Raw genomic sequence first — 14,856 nt, forward strand, 5'->3', positions numbered from 1 at the left:
TTTTCCGAACTCTGGACAATCTTAACTTATTGAACCATTCCGTATAGTTGCGCCAGAAAGTTTGTTTTGTTCGAGAATTGAAACATGTGGATTACAAAGATTCATCATAATGATATACTGAGATGAAACAGACAATAATCGATGATTGTTTAATTAATTTACTAAGACATAAAATATGGCAAATTTTAATTTTATGAATTACACTCCCACTATTTTAACGATTTCACTACCCTCTAGTGAAAACGGAAAACTCCTTTCCTTAGTGGGAACATGGAGTCCAATTGACAAATCATAGTCCCGAATAATATCAGCCAACCATAATTTTCAAAAGGTAGAGCCCAATTACTTCCAAAGTAACCCCCATGATTTTACCTCATGTCCAATAAGGGCCCAATAATATGACGCCGTTTATTGTGACATGTCAAGATAACCCATCAATATTAAGTTGTGATGGACGGTCGCCATGTGGATCCCCCAATAATATGAGCCTATCCCATGGGAGTTCCATCCAACTTACAACATGTGTCGATCCAATGTACAGCTTTCCGACGAACGGGCCCCCCCAATAATATGAGCCGGACCGTGCCCGCGGTTAGCATCTCATACATTGATCGTTGATGGAAGGTAGGAACATTTAAACAATATTTAAATTTTCTTTATTTATCTTGATATCAATTTTAAATCATATTTAAAATGAGAGATTTTTAATTTTGAAAATTTATCTCATCATTTAAAATTTGTATGCTTGCGGGATTCATACAATTTAGTCTAAACATGCATACAACAATAATATCATATATTATTTTAGGATGATCGATTCCATTACTAATCGACCCGTGGTTGCCAATCACGAGTCTAAGTCCAATCCTAGGTCATATGCAAGTATGCAATGCAATCCTATTACATTGAGCTTCCAATTTACATTTCTTCGGTCTTTATTGTCTGTTGGGCCCACCTTTGTCTTCAAATCTTCATCTCCCACTAAGTCTAAAATTTACAATAAATTTTGATGACAAGCAGGGGATACATATTTAAGGGGTGGAAACGAGCCATAAACCAGGCCCACTTTTATTACATATGACAATTCATATTGGGCCATAAACCAAACCCATTAATAAATCCAACAACAATAATTAAAACCAAATGTAAACAACTTAACATACACCTATAATATTGGTCATGGCAATCGATCATCCTTATCCAATAATTTTTAATTCAAAAATTAATTTATTGGATATCATGCAATGGCAATAAATATAAATAGATAAAATCATATTTCATACATAAAATCTTATTTTATATATAAAATCATATTTTATCTAGTTTATCCATAAAATCATATTTTACATATAAAATCCAATTTCATACATAAAATCATATTTTATTATCAATTGTACCAAAATTATTAATTTTATAAAATCTAATTTAATGGATAAAATTTATAAATTTTTCAAAAATTTAAATTTATCCAAAAATCAATTTTTAAAATTTCGAACTCAAACAATTTGATCCGATGCCTCGTGGACCAATCAAAAACAATTTCAATCGGACCAAAAACTAAAATTTCAAAAATTTCAAAAAATCAAAAAATTAAATTTTAAAATTTCCGGACTGCCCGGGACAATCCCGGGCAGCCCGGCCTCCACGTGGGACAGGGCTGCCCACGTGGAGGTAGGCAGCCAATCGCTGCCCGTGGGCAGCGATCAAATCGTTGGGCGCTGCCCTGGGCAGCGCCGTGCGCTGCCTGATTGCCCTGGAATTTAATTTAAAATTTTCGTTTTATTTTTCTGAAAAATCGAGGCCGGTACAATCGAATAAATTTTAATCGTAAAATCCGAGAACAACCTGTCTCTGATACCACTGTTGGAACACGGTCGTTCTCCGGATCGAAAAAAAAAAGTGATACCCGGTGCAGCGGAAGTTTTAAAATTTTTGTTATATGGAACGATTCCATATGGGCATCAAATTCCTACGATTAAAATTGATAACATAAAATTTAAACAATGTAAATTTTACCTTAAAATCTCAAAACGAGATTATGGACACCAACAGATTAAACTGCTCTTGTTGTATATCTCAGGAACTGATGAACGAACGTTTCTTCAATCAGGTCCACGAACAGAAGTTTAATCCCTCTGATAGACTGCACTATAAAGTCTATCAGAAGTTTTTACGAAGAGAAATAACAGATTTGATCTGCTAATTCAGACTGCAAATTCGAAATTTGCAGACTGAAAAATCTCAAAGACAGAGGGAAGGGGGCGGCCGAAACTAGAGAGAAAATCTCTAGGGTTTTCGAAAATTATGCCTTGTGTTGTGTAATTTCTGCACTGCAATAACTTATTTATAATGTGGGCTGCTAACAGCTTAGGGACCATTAGTCATAAGTTCAAGCCTGACAAGCAAAGCCCGCATGTTCAGAAATTAATATAAAATTCATCGTGACTCAGATTGATAAACCAATTTCACCAATGTGCACAGAAACCATTTCTGCATCTTTTAAAGTCAAGATAAATTTTCTGAATCCGAATTCAGTGATTTCCAAAAATGTCCATCACTATGTCATTTTAGAAAATCTTACTCCCTCTACTCTTAAATAAGAAGTCCTACTTCTTTATTCACTAAATTTAACTCTTTAAATTTAATTATCTCAACGGGGATTAAAAATCCATTACTTGTGTGACCCTCAATGGTTCAGGGATACAGCTAGACGTGGGCTCACAACTTCTTGTGACTCGAAACAACAATTTCCGACTTACCCAATGAATCATGGTAAGAGCGCCTAGCAACATCTCCCCATGATTCTCTAGGTATCACTGATAGTGCCTGCAAGAACCAATAGATTTTGGTTAGCGTACAGTACGGTCCCTTCATCCATATATCCCGATCGAATCAACAACCATTGGTAAATCGAGAGTCGTTCTAGATTCGATAACTATGCAATACATCTTGAAGATCAAATAGTGACATCGCATGTGCTACTAAGAAACCAAGTAACCTAAAACACATCATGTACTCTGGCCAGAGATTCGTCACACTAATATCTTCTCAGATTGCATAGGATATCCACACTTGCAAGTATGTGGTGAATCCTTGACAACAAAGCATCGACTCCTATATGTGTCGTAACTATACCCAATCCCGACACCTGATGACCCCAATAGAGTCGGTAAACGAGTCAAAGTACAGTACTAGCATATAGAGTCTCAATGATGTTTCAAGTAGTAAGAACTAATGGTGTACAACCAAAACCGCGGACTTTATCCACTCGATAAGTGATAACCACTTGGAAAGTCCGGATAGGGTAGTTCGATCATTCATCATATGAATATCCATTTGCATGCTTTGAACATCTCTATGTTCCATACCAATGAAACGTGGTACTCGGCATCGCAAATGCTAGTCTCAACCTTGAGCGATCCTTATCCTTATTAACGGACGGCTGAATCGACTAGGAACTGTTTAGAATATAAAGTGACTATAAGATGTGTTTCATGATAGCCATCCCCATGTGCTACCACATCTTACATATACTATAGTATATTCAAGGTCTTCATCTAAACATCTTATAGTATGTCACAACATAATAATATGATAAAAGATAAATTAAATGCCATTATAAAAGTGTAAATTATATTAAACAAAAGATTGTTTATACATAGAGTCATAAAAGCCCTTAGCCACAAGTTGGCTCACCGGGCACCCACTCTTTCATCTCTAGGGTCGCTCAGCCTTAATGTTTTGTGTACGATCGGGTACCGAGTACACTCATTGTACCGACAGGGGCATCTTGTTCGGTTTACCCAGGACTGTGTTAGTCCAATATCAGGTTTAGTATGTGTGGCATCCACTGGATCTTCAAAGCATCATGCGCATACTAGAGATGTCTACGTTCTGAGCATATTATTCTAGAGTTTGATCCTAAATTACAAGAACATTCATGTTCCATATTGCATGCATCATATAGACATGTGCACTCATATTTACGTATTGAGTGTTAGCGTTCACGTCTTTACTTTTATCTTGGACATCCCATTCGACATGACAGGTTTGCAGGTTGACCAGGAGCTAGATCGTTGTTCGGTCGGTGACCAGGACTTGGATGCACGGGTTTCCAGTGGTTTTAGTTCAAGTTGGTTTTTGGTATTTTATTTTGGTTTCGATTGAGTTGTATAATTATCAATGTTCTAAATAGCGCTAGGCGGACGGTGACCCACTATCTAGCGCCTAGCCGCCCAGGCGAAACCTAGGCGGGTTTTGTTTTTAAGCTTAAATAATAAATATTTTGGAATATTCATGAGTTTTTCTATAAAAACATAATTTTATGTCTTATGTTTTGTATGACATTCTTATAAAATAATAATAATAATAATTAATAATAATAATAATAATAATAATTATTATTATTATTATTATTATTATTATTATTATTATAATAATAATAATAAGGTGAGGGGTGTTGCTGTGGTTTGTAACAATAGGATAAGGGAGCTTTTAGGGCATTCGAGAAATTAATAGAAAAAGAATACATAATTAAAGGTGTTTAGCTCATTAAATCAATCTCTCTCAAAAGTCAAATATTTCCCCTTAAAAAATTACACACTCAAATCTAAAGGCTTCTTTTCTCTACACAAATCACAACTCAGATTTGGAGCTATGACTGGCGGGGGATGATGGCGGACGACGATGACGCGAAAGGGGCGACGAACGACGACGAAGTATGAAGAATTGAAGATTGAAGCACAAGTTTGCTCTCCCCCCTCATTCTGCAGAGTTTCTTCCTTCTGTTTCAACTTCTAATGTTTCTAGCTCGACTTCTCGTTCCTCTCTCTTTTATTTTCTTTCTTAATTAATTTTTTTAAATTATAAAGATCCGCCTAGGCGGATTTCAACCCGCCTATGTGGGCGATTAATATGGCGACGCCCTTAGCAAGAAAAAGAGGCCGTAGAACATTGATAATTATTGATTTTACTTGGTTTCCAGTTCATTGTCCTGGTTGCATTCTATCATATTAGAAATTTGTTTAAGTTTTCACAGTTATCTTTGATTGTGTTACTATTTAATTTAATTGCATGCTTAAATTTATGATAATAAGTGATTCGAGACGTGTCACTATAGGATCGAAGTGTGTATCCGCGTTATCCCATCTGTATTAAGTATTAACAGTCCAATTGAAAAAAATTTGAATTAAGAAAAAAAATAAAATGTTTGGAGACTAAATCTACTTATTAAATTTATTTGGGACTGAACTGGGAAAGATCCAAAATATTTGAGACAACCCGAAAATTTTCCCCATTTATATTGCACTTACAATAATTTTTTAATACAAAAATCTAGTGATTATAGTAAACTTAAAATATTTAGAAATGAGAATGAAATTTAAATACAATAATATTTTATTATTTTAAGTTTTCTTTAAATAATATTTTCTGATCGGAAAGTACCATGATTATTTAAAATATAAAAAATATAGATAAATAAATAAATATTTTAGTGAGATATGATATTTATGAATATGATATAAGTTTGCTAAAATAAATTTTTATGATATCTTTTAACCAGTATTTTATCAAATATCATGATTAAACGCAAAATAAACGTGATTAAACGCGAAACATATCCAAATATGATGATTAGGCAAAAAAAATGGGAAAAGGTCAACTGTAAATTGACTGCATTAATTACCTTGAATGAGATTAATCGCAATTAAGTGCAACATTTTTTTTTTCCCAAAAATTAAATTAATTTATTCAAAATTAAAACCCTTTCAATTTCTGTAAATTAAAAAGTCAAAAAAAAGGGGAAAATAAAAATAAAAATCTTCTCTTCAACACAAAAATAAAATCTCATCCACCATCATCCATCAAAACCCTTCATTTCAAATTTCAGATTTTTGTGTTTTAAAAATATGAGAATTTGTGTACTACTCTTAAGTTTTTCATATATAAAATATGTATGTTTTTTGGTCAATTTATTGGTAGAAGATAATTAAAATTTTAATAAAAAATTAAATTTTTTTTTACGTTAAAACTCTTACTAAACCTGTTTAAATATATAAAACTTGAAATTTGGTTTCAACATTTCATCACATTTAGCATTTTTTATAGCCTTGCTTTTAGCAAATGAAAATAAACTAATACACCACTTGGTGTAGGAGATAAGACATCGACGGACTACACATTCTTATTTTTTTTTATGTTTGACTAGAGTTTTACAAAAGATTAGTATCATGTATCATTATTTTATCCAAGTATATTAATCGATTGTTAGGAAGAAAAAAATAAACTGAGTGAAACTGAATGATGATCATCCATAGATGATAAAACCACTGTAAAGCCGAGTGCGAAAACTCCATTTGGCGGCATATTTAAATGAAGATCTCAAGTGAGACGCTTGAAATATGATTTTATCTAAAACATGTATGATATTGATATTTTCTTTTATTGTATTCTAGTTTCTTAGCTTTCGCTCTATATACATCTTTCATCGTTTCATTCACGAACAAAACAGTACATAAAAATATAAAACATAAATTTTAGAAAGTAATTTTCAAATATATGCGGGAACTTGATTGATTGTGCAAGTAAATCATTTGTGGCCTTTTTCTCGATAGTTTTGGGAGGTCCTTATCAAGTCATACTATAAAAGCCCCCACAGAATGGATAAAATATCAGTCATGCCCCCTTAATTTCCCCCTTTTTCTATCCTCTCTCTCCCGGCCTGGATCCTCGCTCATTTTTGAAAGGATTGGCGAAACAACACACACACCCCAGTGTGTCTGTGCGTGTACGGAGCTGCCATGGACGGAGGCGCGCATAATCTTCCTCGCACGGTTGAGGATGTTTTCAGAGAGTTCAAAGGCCGGCGGAATGGCTTGATCAAAGCTCTAACCACTGGTATCGTTTCTTCTCCATTCGCCCTTTTTGTACGATTTTGTGTGTGGTGGGCTGCGTGGTGTGTGTAATTTTGCTCTCTGGTCGCGGTTTTTATGGTTTAGGGTTTTTGCTCGTTCAATTGCTCTTGTTCCTTTTTCAGTTCTTATGACTAAACTTGGGGGTTTACTTATTGCTTTTTTCCCCCTTTTTCAGACGTCGGAGATTTTTTCCAGCAGTGCGATCCCGGTGAGATGGGCTCTTTTTTACTGTATTTTCTTGATGGTCCTGTTGTTTGTATGTTTCTTTTTGCCCGCTATTTTTCTGCGCTTGCATGACCTCAAATTTTCGTTTTCTTTTGGTCGCTTGTGATTTTTTTTTGCATTTTGGGGAGTTCTTTTGGTGTAATTAGTTTAGTGGTTTGTGTGTGTGTTTGGTTGGTTTTATGGACGACTATCACTTCAATTAGGGTTTTGGGTCTGTACTTCGTGGATAAGATCAAAATTGTCTTGCTCAAGTGATGGGAGATGAAGGTTGGGCGCGGCTTTAAGAATGTGGCGAATTGTGTTACTGGATGGCGGTGAATAAAAAGTTTGACTTGGGTTTGCATCTAGGAATTTTCAGGATACTCCGTGACAAACGGTTCTAGGCTTCCTTATCAATATATTTTTTTCATTATGTTTATTCTCGACTCAAGTAATTACTGCTACATAAATGCATGTTCATGAGTCACTTCATTTCTGCCACGTGTTATTGTCCTCGTTTCGGAGATTTTTTCCTCCCAATTGTCATATCTTCTCCATACAGTTGTTTATTCCCGATTAGCAGGTATCTTTCGTGTGCTAAACTTCATTGATATATTAGTTAATATATATTAGTTAGTTATGTTTTGTGGGATGCAAGTTCGTTATTGTCCTCGTTTCGGAAATTTTTTCCTCCAAATTGGCATTACTCCTCCATACAGTTGTTTATTCCTGATTAGCAGGTATTTGTTGTGTGTTAAACTTCATTGATATATCAGTTAATATATATTAGTTAGTTATGTTTAGTGGGATGCAAGTTCATTAGAATAAAACAGTGCGCGCTAGTTGGTTAGTGGTGTATATATACTTAATCACTATCAATTAGAATACCTAGATTTTCTCGATTGTTTATCTTCAACATTGTGGATTGCGTGTGTGATGCTCTATTAAATATTTGATTTAAATACTGCTGCTGGAAAGTATTTGTATTTGTATCTGTAATCTGAATGATATGGTATCTGTTGACTTGGAAATTATGCAGAGAAAGAAAATCTTTGCCTTTATGGATTTCCTAATGAACTATGGGAAGTTAATTTACCTGCTGAGGAGGTTCCTCCTGAGCTTCCCGAACCTGCCCTAGGTATAAATTTTGCCAGGGATGGTATGCAAGAGAAAGACTGGTTGGCTCTTGTTGCTGTTCACAGTGACGCGTGGCTGCTATCCGTCACTTTCTATATTGGTGCTAGATATGGTTTTGATAAAGCTGACAGGTAGGTTTTGGTTAAACTTTTAAATTCATGAAGGTTGTTATTTGACATAAATTATATGCTTGATATATTGGACCATATTACTCTTTTGTCTTCTCTTTCATTTTCTACATTATATGTATATGTGGATTGGCTTATACACAAGGCCAATTATGGTATGTACTTTGTAATTATGTCTTAGGTCCCATAATTCAAGAAAGAGGTTCTAAGATATGGTCAGTTAACATTTAAATAGTTTGGGCGTAGTTGTAAAAGGTGCGGTGCGCAGCCGGTGCGCCTATGAGGTGTCCTGGGCGCAATCTTTAGGAAAGGCATGCTTAAGCTCGCGCCTTTCACGGGGGCAAGTTGCGGCTGAAGCACAGTGAGGCATGTTTCAGGCATCTCTGGTAAAAAAATGTGTAAAATGCAATGTTTTAAGTTAAATAAAACCCTAAGGCCCAGCCTGATACTTGTTTATTGTTAAAACAAGCTTAAGTGCAGTACACATTCACCATAATCGTGATTTACAAGCCTTTCCTAAACCCTGAAACCTTATGATTAATTCTCCCTTCCCAAAACCTACAGGCTGCAATTAATTCCCCAATCTGCATTTAGTTCCCACCTGACAATTGAAATTAATTTACATAATACCTCTGTATTTGCACCGAAGACTTAGAAAAATATAATTTGGTGCCTCATCATTATCAACCGCAAGATGGTCGAAGTTATTTTCTATTTATCTCAAATTATTAATTAGCTTTTGATTTATGTCATTATTCAATAGCGTGTGAAAATATAATTTTTGTTGCTATTAATATTGTCGTAATATGCACTTCATAAATACACATTCTAAAAGAGGATATGCTTGGTGTGTCTCACTGTGATGATGCCTTGCACCTAAGGCTCTTGCGCTTAAGGTTCCATGACACCATTACGCCTTAGTGCCCCTTGCACCGTAAATAACTATACATTTGGGTGGGTCCTAAGTTAGTACGGGATGCCATCTATGCTAATTCCTCTTTCTAACTAATTTTGAGTAATTGACCTGCGATGTCAATTGTGAGCTGTAACTTTCAGATCGTTGTTGGTTTGTTTGCTCTTTTGCCTTTAGTTTTATTTTTATTTGTCTCTGGATGCAGAAAACGACTGTTCAATATGATAAATGATCTCCCGACAATATTCGAAGTTGTGACAGGAGCTGCAAAGAAGCAAGTGAAGGACAAACCATCTGTCTCAAACCATACTGGCAATAAATCTAAGCCAAACCCAAAAGTGGTATAAAAGTCATCATATGCATGCTGTTATGAAAATATGGAATTTTTCATAGCATCCATTTTAATTTTTATGTTTACAATATTTCTCTATATTTTGTATATTAGAACCATGTAACGAGTCTAGATTTGGCCAGGCCATTGATGAAATTTGCTATGTATGCAGGAAACTGATTTCCTATTACTTTCCTGGCAAAGCTCCTCCCCTCTGAACTGTGCATTCATGATTATGAAGTTTGAGTAATTTGCATACAAGTGCGCATCATTTAAAGCATGCTCTGATGTATCTATAATGTTTACTGCATCCTCTTAGAGGTTAAAAGCATGACAAACTAAGCTCCAGCAACCCAGCTTTCTGTTTCATATTGGGTTTTTGAATTATTTGGAAACTGTTGGCATGGTGTCGCTTTTCTTAATCGTAGGCTAACACATTGCTTTGCGTGCTGTTATTTGAAGATACTATCATTGAAATAGTCATTTTACCTGGTAGTATAATATACCATGGGATTTTGTTATTGAAGTTCATGTATATTAATCGAAAACAATATTTTCGCCCTCATTAATCTTTCTTTAACCCGTGTGCTCTTCCTCCTGGTGTTCGACCATTTCGATGATTATATCTAATGAAACTAATGATTTTCTGAATCTTAGCCCAAAATCTCTAAAGAAGAAGTAAAGGATGAGGACGGGGATGATGGATTGGATGAAGTAGAAGAAGATGAAGAGGAGCACGGTGAAACCTTGTGTGGTGCATGTGGAGAGAACTATGCCTCTGACGAATTCTGGATCTGCTGTGACTTATGCGAGAGATGGTTCCATGGCAAGTGTGTGAAGATCACTCCTGCAAGAGCTGAGCACATCAAGCAGTACAAATGCCCAACATGTAGTAACAAAAGATCGCGCCCTTGATAAGGGCCAAAACATGCTCGATTCCCCTTTCTTTCAACTGTATCTTCGTTGGCACAGCTAAACTTGTAGTTGGTCCAATCTTCCTTTCTCATGTCAGGTATTTGGTAGGTACAATGGTTTGCTTCTTGTGGTTATTTGGATGGTTTAGCTACTCTTCTAAAAGTCTTGTTTTTCAGTCTAATTGTTCAATGTAGAGATGGAAAAAAGTATGTAACTTATATCTTTAATGTTAATTTATCGGGTTCTGTAGCAATCTCCTGTCTCTGTTAAACATCTATCCTCTTGTTTTTCCGAAGGATAACGGACAACCTTTGTCAAACATTTTATTTTTTTTAAAAAAAATTACACCTTTCCTTTGGCGGTGGTTTAAGAGTTTTCGAAAAAAAGGTTTGACGAATGTTTGTTTTTTTAACTGTCTGAAGTAATGTGGTCTATGATTGGGATCGTTTGAAAAAGGGATTAAATGCAAATATGACCTTTCACAAAAAAAAAAGTTTCCTAAAAAGTTATATTTTGTTTAACTGCAAAAGAAAAAATTGCACAAGCTTATTTGTGCAAATACTTTGAAATCTAACTTCTGAACAAAAATTAAAAATATGTGACATTCCTTGGGCAAAATATAAGTGGAGAAGGAAATTATTTTTAAAATGTTGAGAGAGACGGTCCATTGTATTTTGTCTCTAATATCTTGGTATTGTTGAGAGAGACGGTCCATTATATTCTTGGTGAATGGGTTTTGGTTTTTAGTAGGCGCTGTTTTTGGATGAGGTTGCTTTATGGACATAATTGTGATTTGTGTGTGTCATTTTGGTGAAAATCTCCATTGAATATTTGATTGTTTTTTTGAAAAAAATTGATATATAATTTTTAATCTCATGTATTGTGATTTCAAGCTCTAAATTTGAACTATTCTATTCAAATTTAACAGACTTTAAATGCACTGTTCTCGAAATAAGTCTTTCCGACCAAATCAAACATCCAACCTATTTTTACTAAGTTAGCAGCTCTATCGTGAGACAATCTATGAATCTATAGCCGCATGACAAGTCGATCTGACTTATATCTATAATAAATAATACATTTGACATAAAAAAAAAACAATACATTTTCATGTATCAAATAAAAATAAAAGATTCGTCTCACAAAATTTCATGAGATCGTCTCATAAGAGTTTTTTAAATCACTGATGTTAGGAAGTTCGATACTGGTTTTCACTTTTCTCAAAACCTAAAAATTCCCTCTATAATCTTGTCAAAAAATACCCTTTATAATGTTTCTTGTTTCAATTTCATGTGGAAATCTTAATCGTTTAATTGTCGTCATATATGGATTACAAATAATCTGAATATGAATTTCATAATTTGACTTATGTTTTGTGGCCATAAACAATGTGAATTTCATTTATATGCCATAGAATATGTCTGGTCATATCTTGGAAAGAAGCCTCGAAAGAAAGTGGACTTTCAGAGTTTTTCTTCTAGAGGCAGACACTGTTTCTTTCAACAGCATCAATAGTCCAACCACAAAAGAAGACACTTGCACGTTATGTTATGTTATTTTATGTTATGTTTTTCGTAAATCTCATGTATATAACAGGTAAACCAATCATCACTCTCTATATAAGGTGAAATAATTATAACTCAAAGTATTATCTTGATAAACTTAGAAAATATTTGTGAACGAGATGCATCTTATAACTGTTTTGAGGTAGTTTTGGGGAGCTTTTACTTATTTAAAAGTGATTCTAGTAGAGATTATTTTGAAGTTTATGAGAAGCTAAAGTAGAGAGTATTTAGAAATAGAAGTTGAAAGCTAATACAAGCTAAAATTTAATGTTTGGAGAATAATTGTTTCCAAACTTAATTTTTTAACTAAATGACAATCTTACCCTTATTTGATTATTTAATTTTTGATACTCACACTATAAAAAATGAGTTTATATATTATTTTACATTATGAATTTTGTATCAAAAATATTTTATTTTTTATAAGATGAATACTTGAAAAAATATATAAGATTAGTAAAAATGAAAATATAAAAAATGAAAATTTTTGTATAAATATACAATATATGTACAAAAATGTATGAAAATGCAATATATATATATAAATAAATTTTTTAATTTTGTAATTTTATACTTTAAACAAAAACGTAGAAGCCAAAAAAAGCATTAAATTTTAAAAGCTCTACCAAACACCCTAAATATGACAATTTTATAAATTATAAATAAAATTTACTTTTCAATCCTAAAATAAATACTTTTCTTATACTAAAAGGAAAAAAAATGTCCAAAGCAACTCGCCCAAGACTACAGTGCTGTTTGGATTTGGTAGACTTTTTTTAAAAAAATGCTTTTTTAAGCTATAATTTTTGACTTTTGAAAAAACTCTAATTTTAACTTTAAAAAATAATTTTTAAGCATTTATTTTATCGTCCAAACAACTTATTAACTTAAAAAAAAAAAAAAAAAAAAAGTGTTTTTATGATGTACGTCTCAAACCACCTGTCTACTGTCTATCAATACAATTCAAGAACGAAACCAGATTTCAGATGAACAAGAATCGAAATTTGGATACAAATCCCAAGTGTTCATGCTCGCCAGATTATACTTCTAGCTTTTTGTTCGGGTTCTGAATTCTGATAGTTTTTATTAGAAGCAGATGGAGAAAAGATTATCAGAGGCAGCTATACAAGGAGACCTGGAATCCTTGCGGCAAATCTTGAAACAAGATTCTTTGATTTTGGACAGGATCATCGTCTCGTGCATCTCCGAAACGCCCCTCCACGTTGCTTCAACGTTGGGCCACCTAAGCTTCGTGAAAGAATTGCTGATCAGGAAGCCGGAGCTAGCATCAGAGCTGGACTCCAGCGGATGCTCGCCGCTGCACCTGGCGGCGGCGAAGGGGAACGTGGGCATCGTCGAGGAGCTGCTTCGTGCTGATGCTGAGGTTTGCTTGGTGAGAAATTCCGATGGGAGGAATCCGTTGCATACGGCGGCGATCAAGGGGAGGGCGGCGGCGGTTGCTGCCATGGTCCGGGTCAAGCCCGAGTGTGCCCGGTTGCTGACGGGTCGAGGGGAGACGTGTTTGCATCTGTGTGTGAGATGGAACAGGCTGGAGGAGTTGAAGTTCTTGGCTGAGTTTATGTGTAGAAATGGTGAGTTTCTTAATTGGAAGGATTTTGAGGGGAACTCTGCTTTGCATATTGCAGTCTCTAAGAAGAACATTGAGGTACTGATGTTTGTTTACTTCAACGATCTCGTCGAGTTTTTTCGATTAGTTTCGTGGGAGATAACGGTGTTTTGAAATCATTTTCTTGCAGATAATCAACCATTTACTTACATGGAATGGATTAGAAGTGAATGCTTTGAACAAGAATGGATTGACACCAATGGATGTTTTGAGGCAAAGTCCCCGAGACCTCAGAGATATGGATATCGAACACGCACTTATCAAGGCGGGAGCTTTGAGTTTTAAAGATTTGAATCTGATCACCGATGAATGGATACCAGAAAAAGTGAGGCAGATGACCAGAAAACCGTCTTCCGATCAAAGCAATGCAAATAAACCAGTTGCAAAGCATAAGCACGTGGACTGGCTCGGGAGGAAGAGGAGTGCATTGATGGTGGTGGCATCTTTAATCGCAACCGTGGCCTTTCAGGCCGGGCTAACCCCACCAGGGGGCGTTTGGCAAGACGACTATGTGGCAGACCATAATGGAAATCAAGTAAAAAAGTCTCACTCGGTGGGGCAATCTGTGATGGCTTATAACCAACCCGAAACCTATGGCATATTCATGATTTTGAACACCGTAGCTTTTCTTGCATCCTTGAGTATAATCCTACTCCTTGTTAGCGGGCTTCCTATGAAACGGAGACATTGGATGTGGATTCAAATGGTGATCATGTGGACCGCTATTACGGCTCAAGTGGGGACGTACTTCGTGACCCTTAGGTACATGTCACCGGCTTACCTTGAGAGGACTCTGCATAAGGTTACTGAAATATCGGTATTGACATGGTTGACGCTCATGGTGGTAGTATTTGCAGGAAATATTATTCGTTTGAATTTGTGGGTTCTAAGAAAGTATGGATTGATTAAAGAAAGGGAGACACGTTCTGCAAGTGTTGTGGATGATCAAGATGAGGAATGATGCTTGAATAAGATGCTTCTGTGTGGATCTTTGAATGAATTTTATCCAAAATTTTGACGTGGGATCATGGGAATTTGGTCTGGACACCTAATTATGTTGGCTATATTTTTACCTTTGTTGGTTTATTGTTGATAATCGATGTATACTTTCATTCTATCTGA

The 14,856-nt window shown here is 35.0% G+C and overlaps 2 protein-coding genes across 2 annotated transcripts; both read left to right on the top strand.

Annotated features, from left to right (window-relative positions):
* Positions 1-6,671: 6,671 nt before the first annotated feature.
* Positions 6,672-10,791, top strand: LOC140887189 (PHD finger protein ALFIN-LIKE 5-like). Its single transcript, XM_073294277.1, has 5 exons — positions 6,672-6,897; positions 7,090-7,122; positions 8,158-8,386; positions 9,502-9,637; positions 10,285-10,791. The coding sequence occupies exons 1-5, from the start codon at positions 6,801-6,803 to the stop codon at positions 10,540-10,542; spliced, it is 753 nt and encodes a 250-aa protein (XP_073150378.1). The 5' UTR covers positions 6,672-6,800; the 3' UTR covers positions 10,543-10,791.
* Positions 10,792-13,057: 2,266 nt separating this feature from the next.
* LOC140887188 (ankyrin repeat-containing protein BDA1-like) lies at positions 13,058-14,820 on the top strand. The gene is made up of 2 exons (XM_073294276.1): positions 13,058-13,773; positions 13,865-14,820. Exons 1-2 carry the CDS (start codon positions 13,204-13,206, stop codon positions 14,693-14,695), a joined length of 1,401 nt encoding a protein of 466 aa, XP_073150377.1. The 5' UTR covers positions 13,058-13,203; the 3' UTR covers positions 14,696-14,820.
* Positions 14,821-14,856: the final 36 nt, after the last annotated feature.

This window comes from Henckelia pumila, chromosome 3, assembly GCF_033568475.1.
Source record: "Henckelia pumila isolate YLH828 chromosome 3, ASM3356847v2, whole genome shotgun sequence".
NCBI lineage: Eukaryota > Viridiplantae > Streptophyta > Magnoliopsida > Lamiales > Gesneriaceae > Henckelia > Henckelia pumila.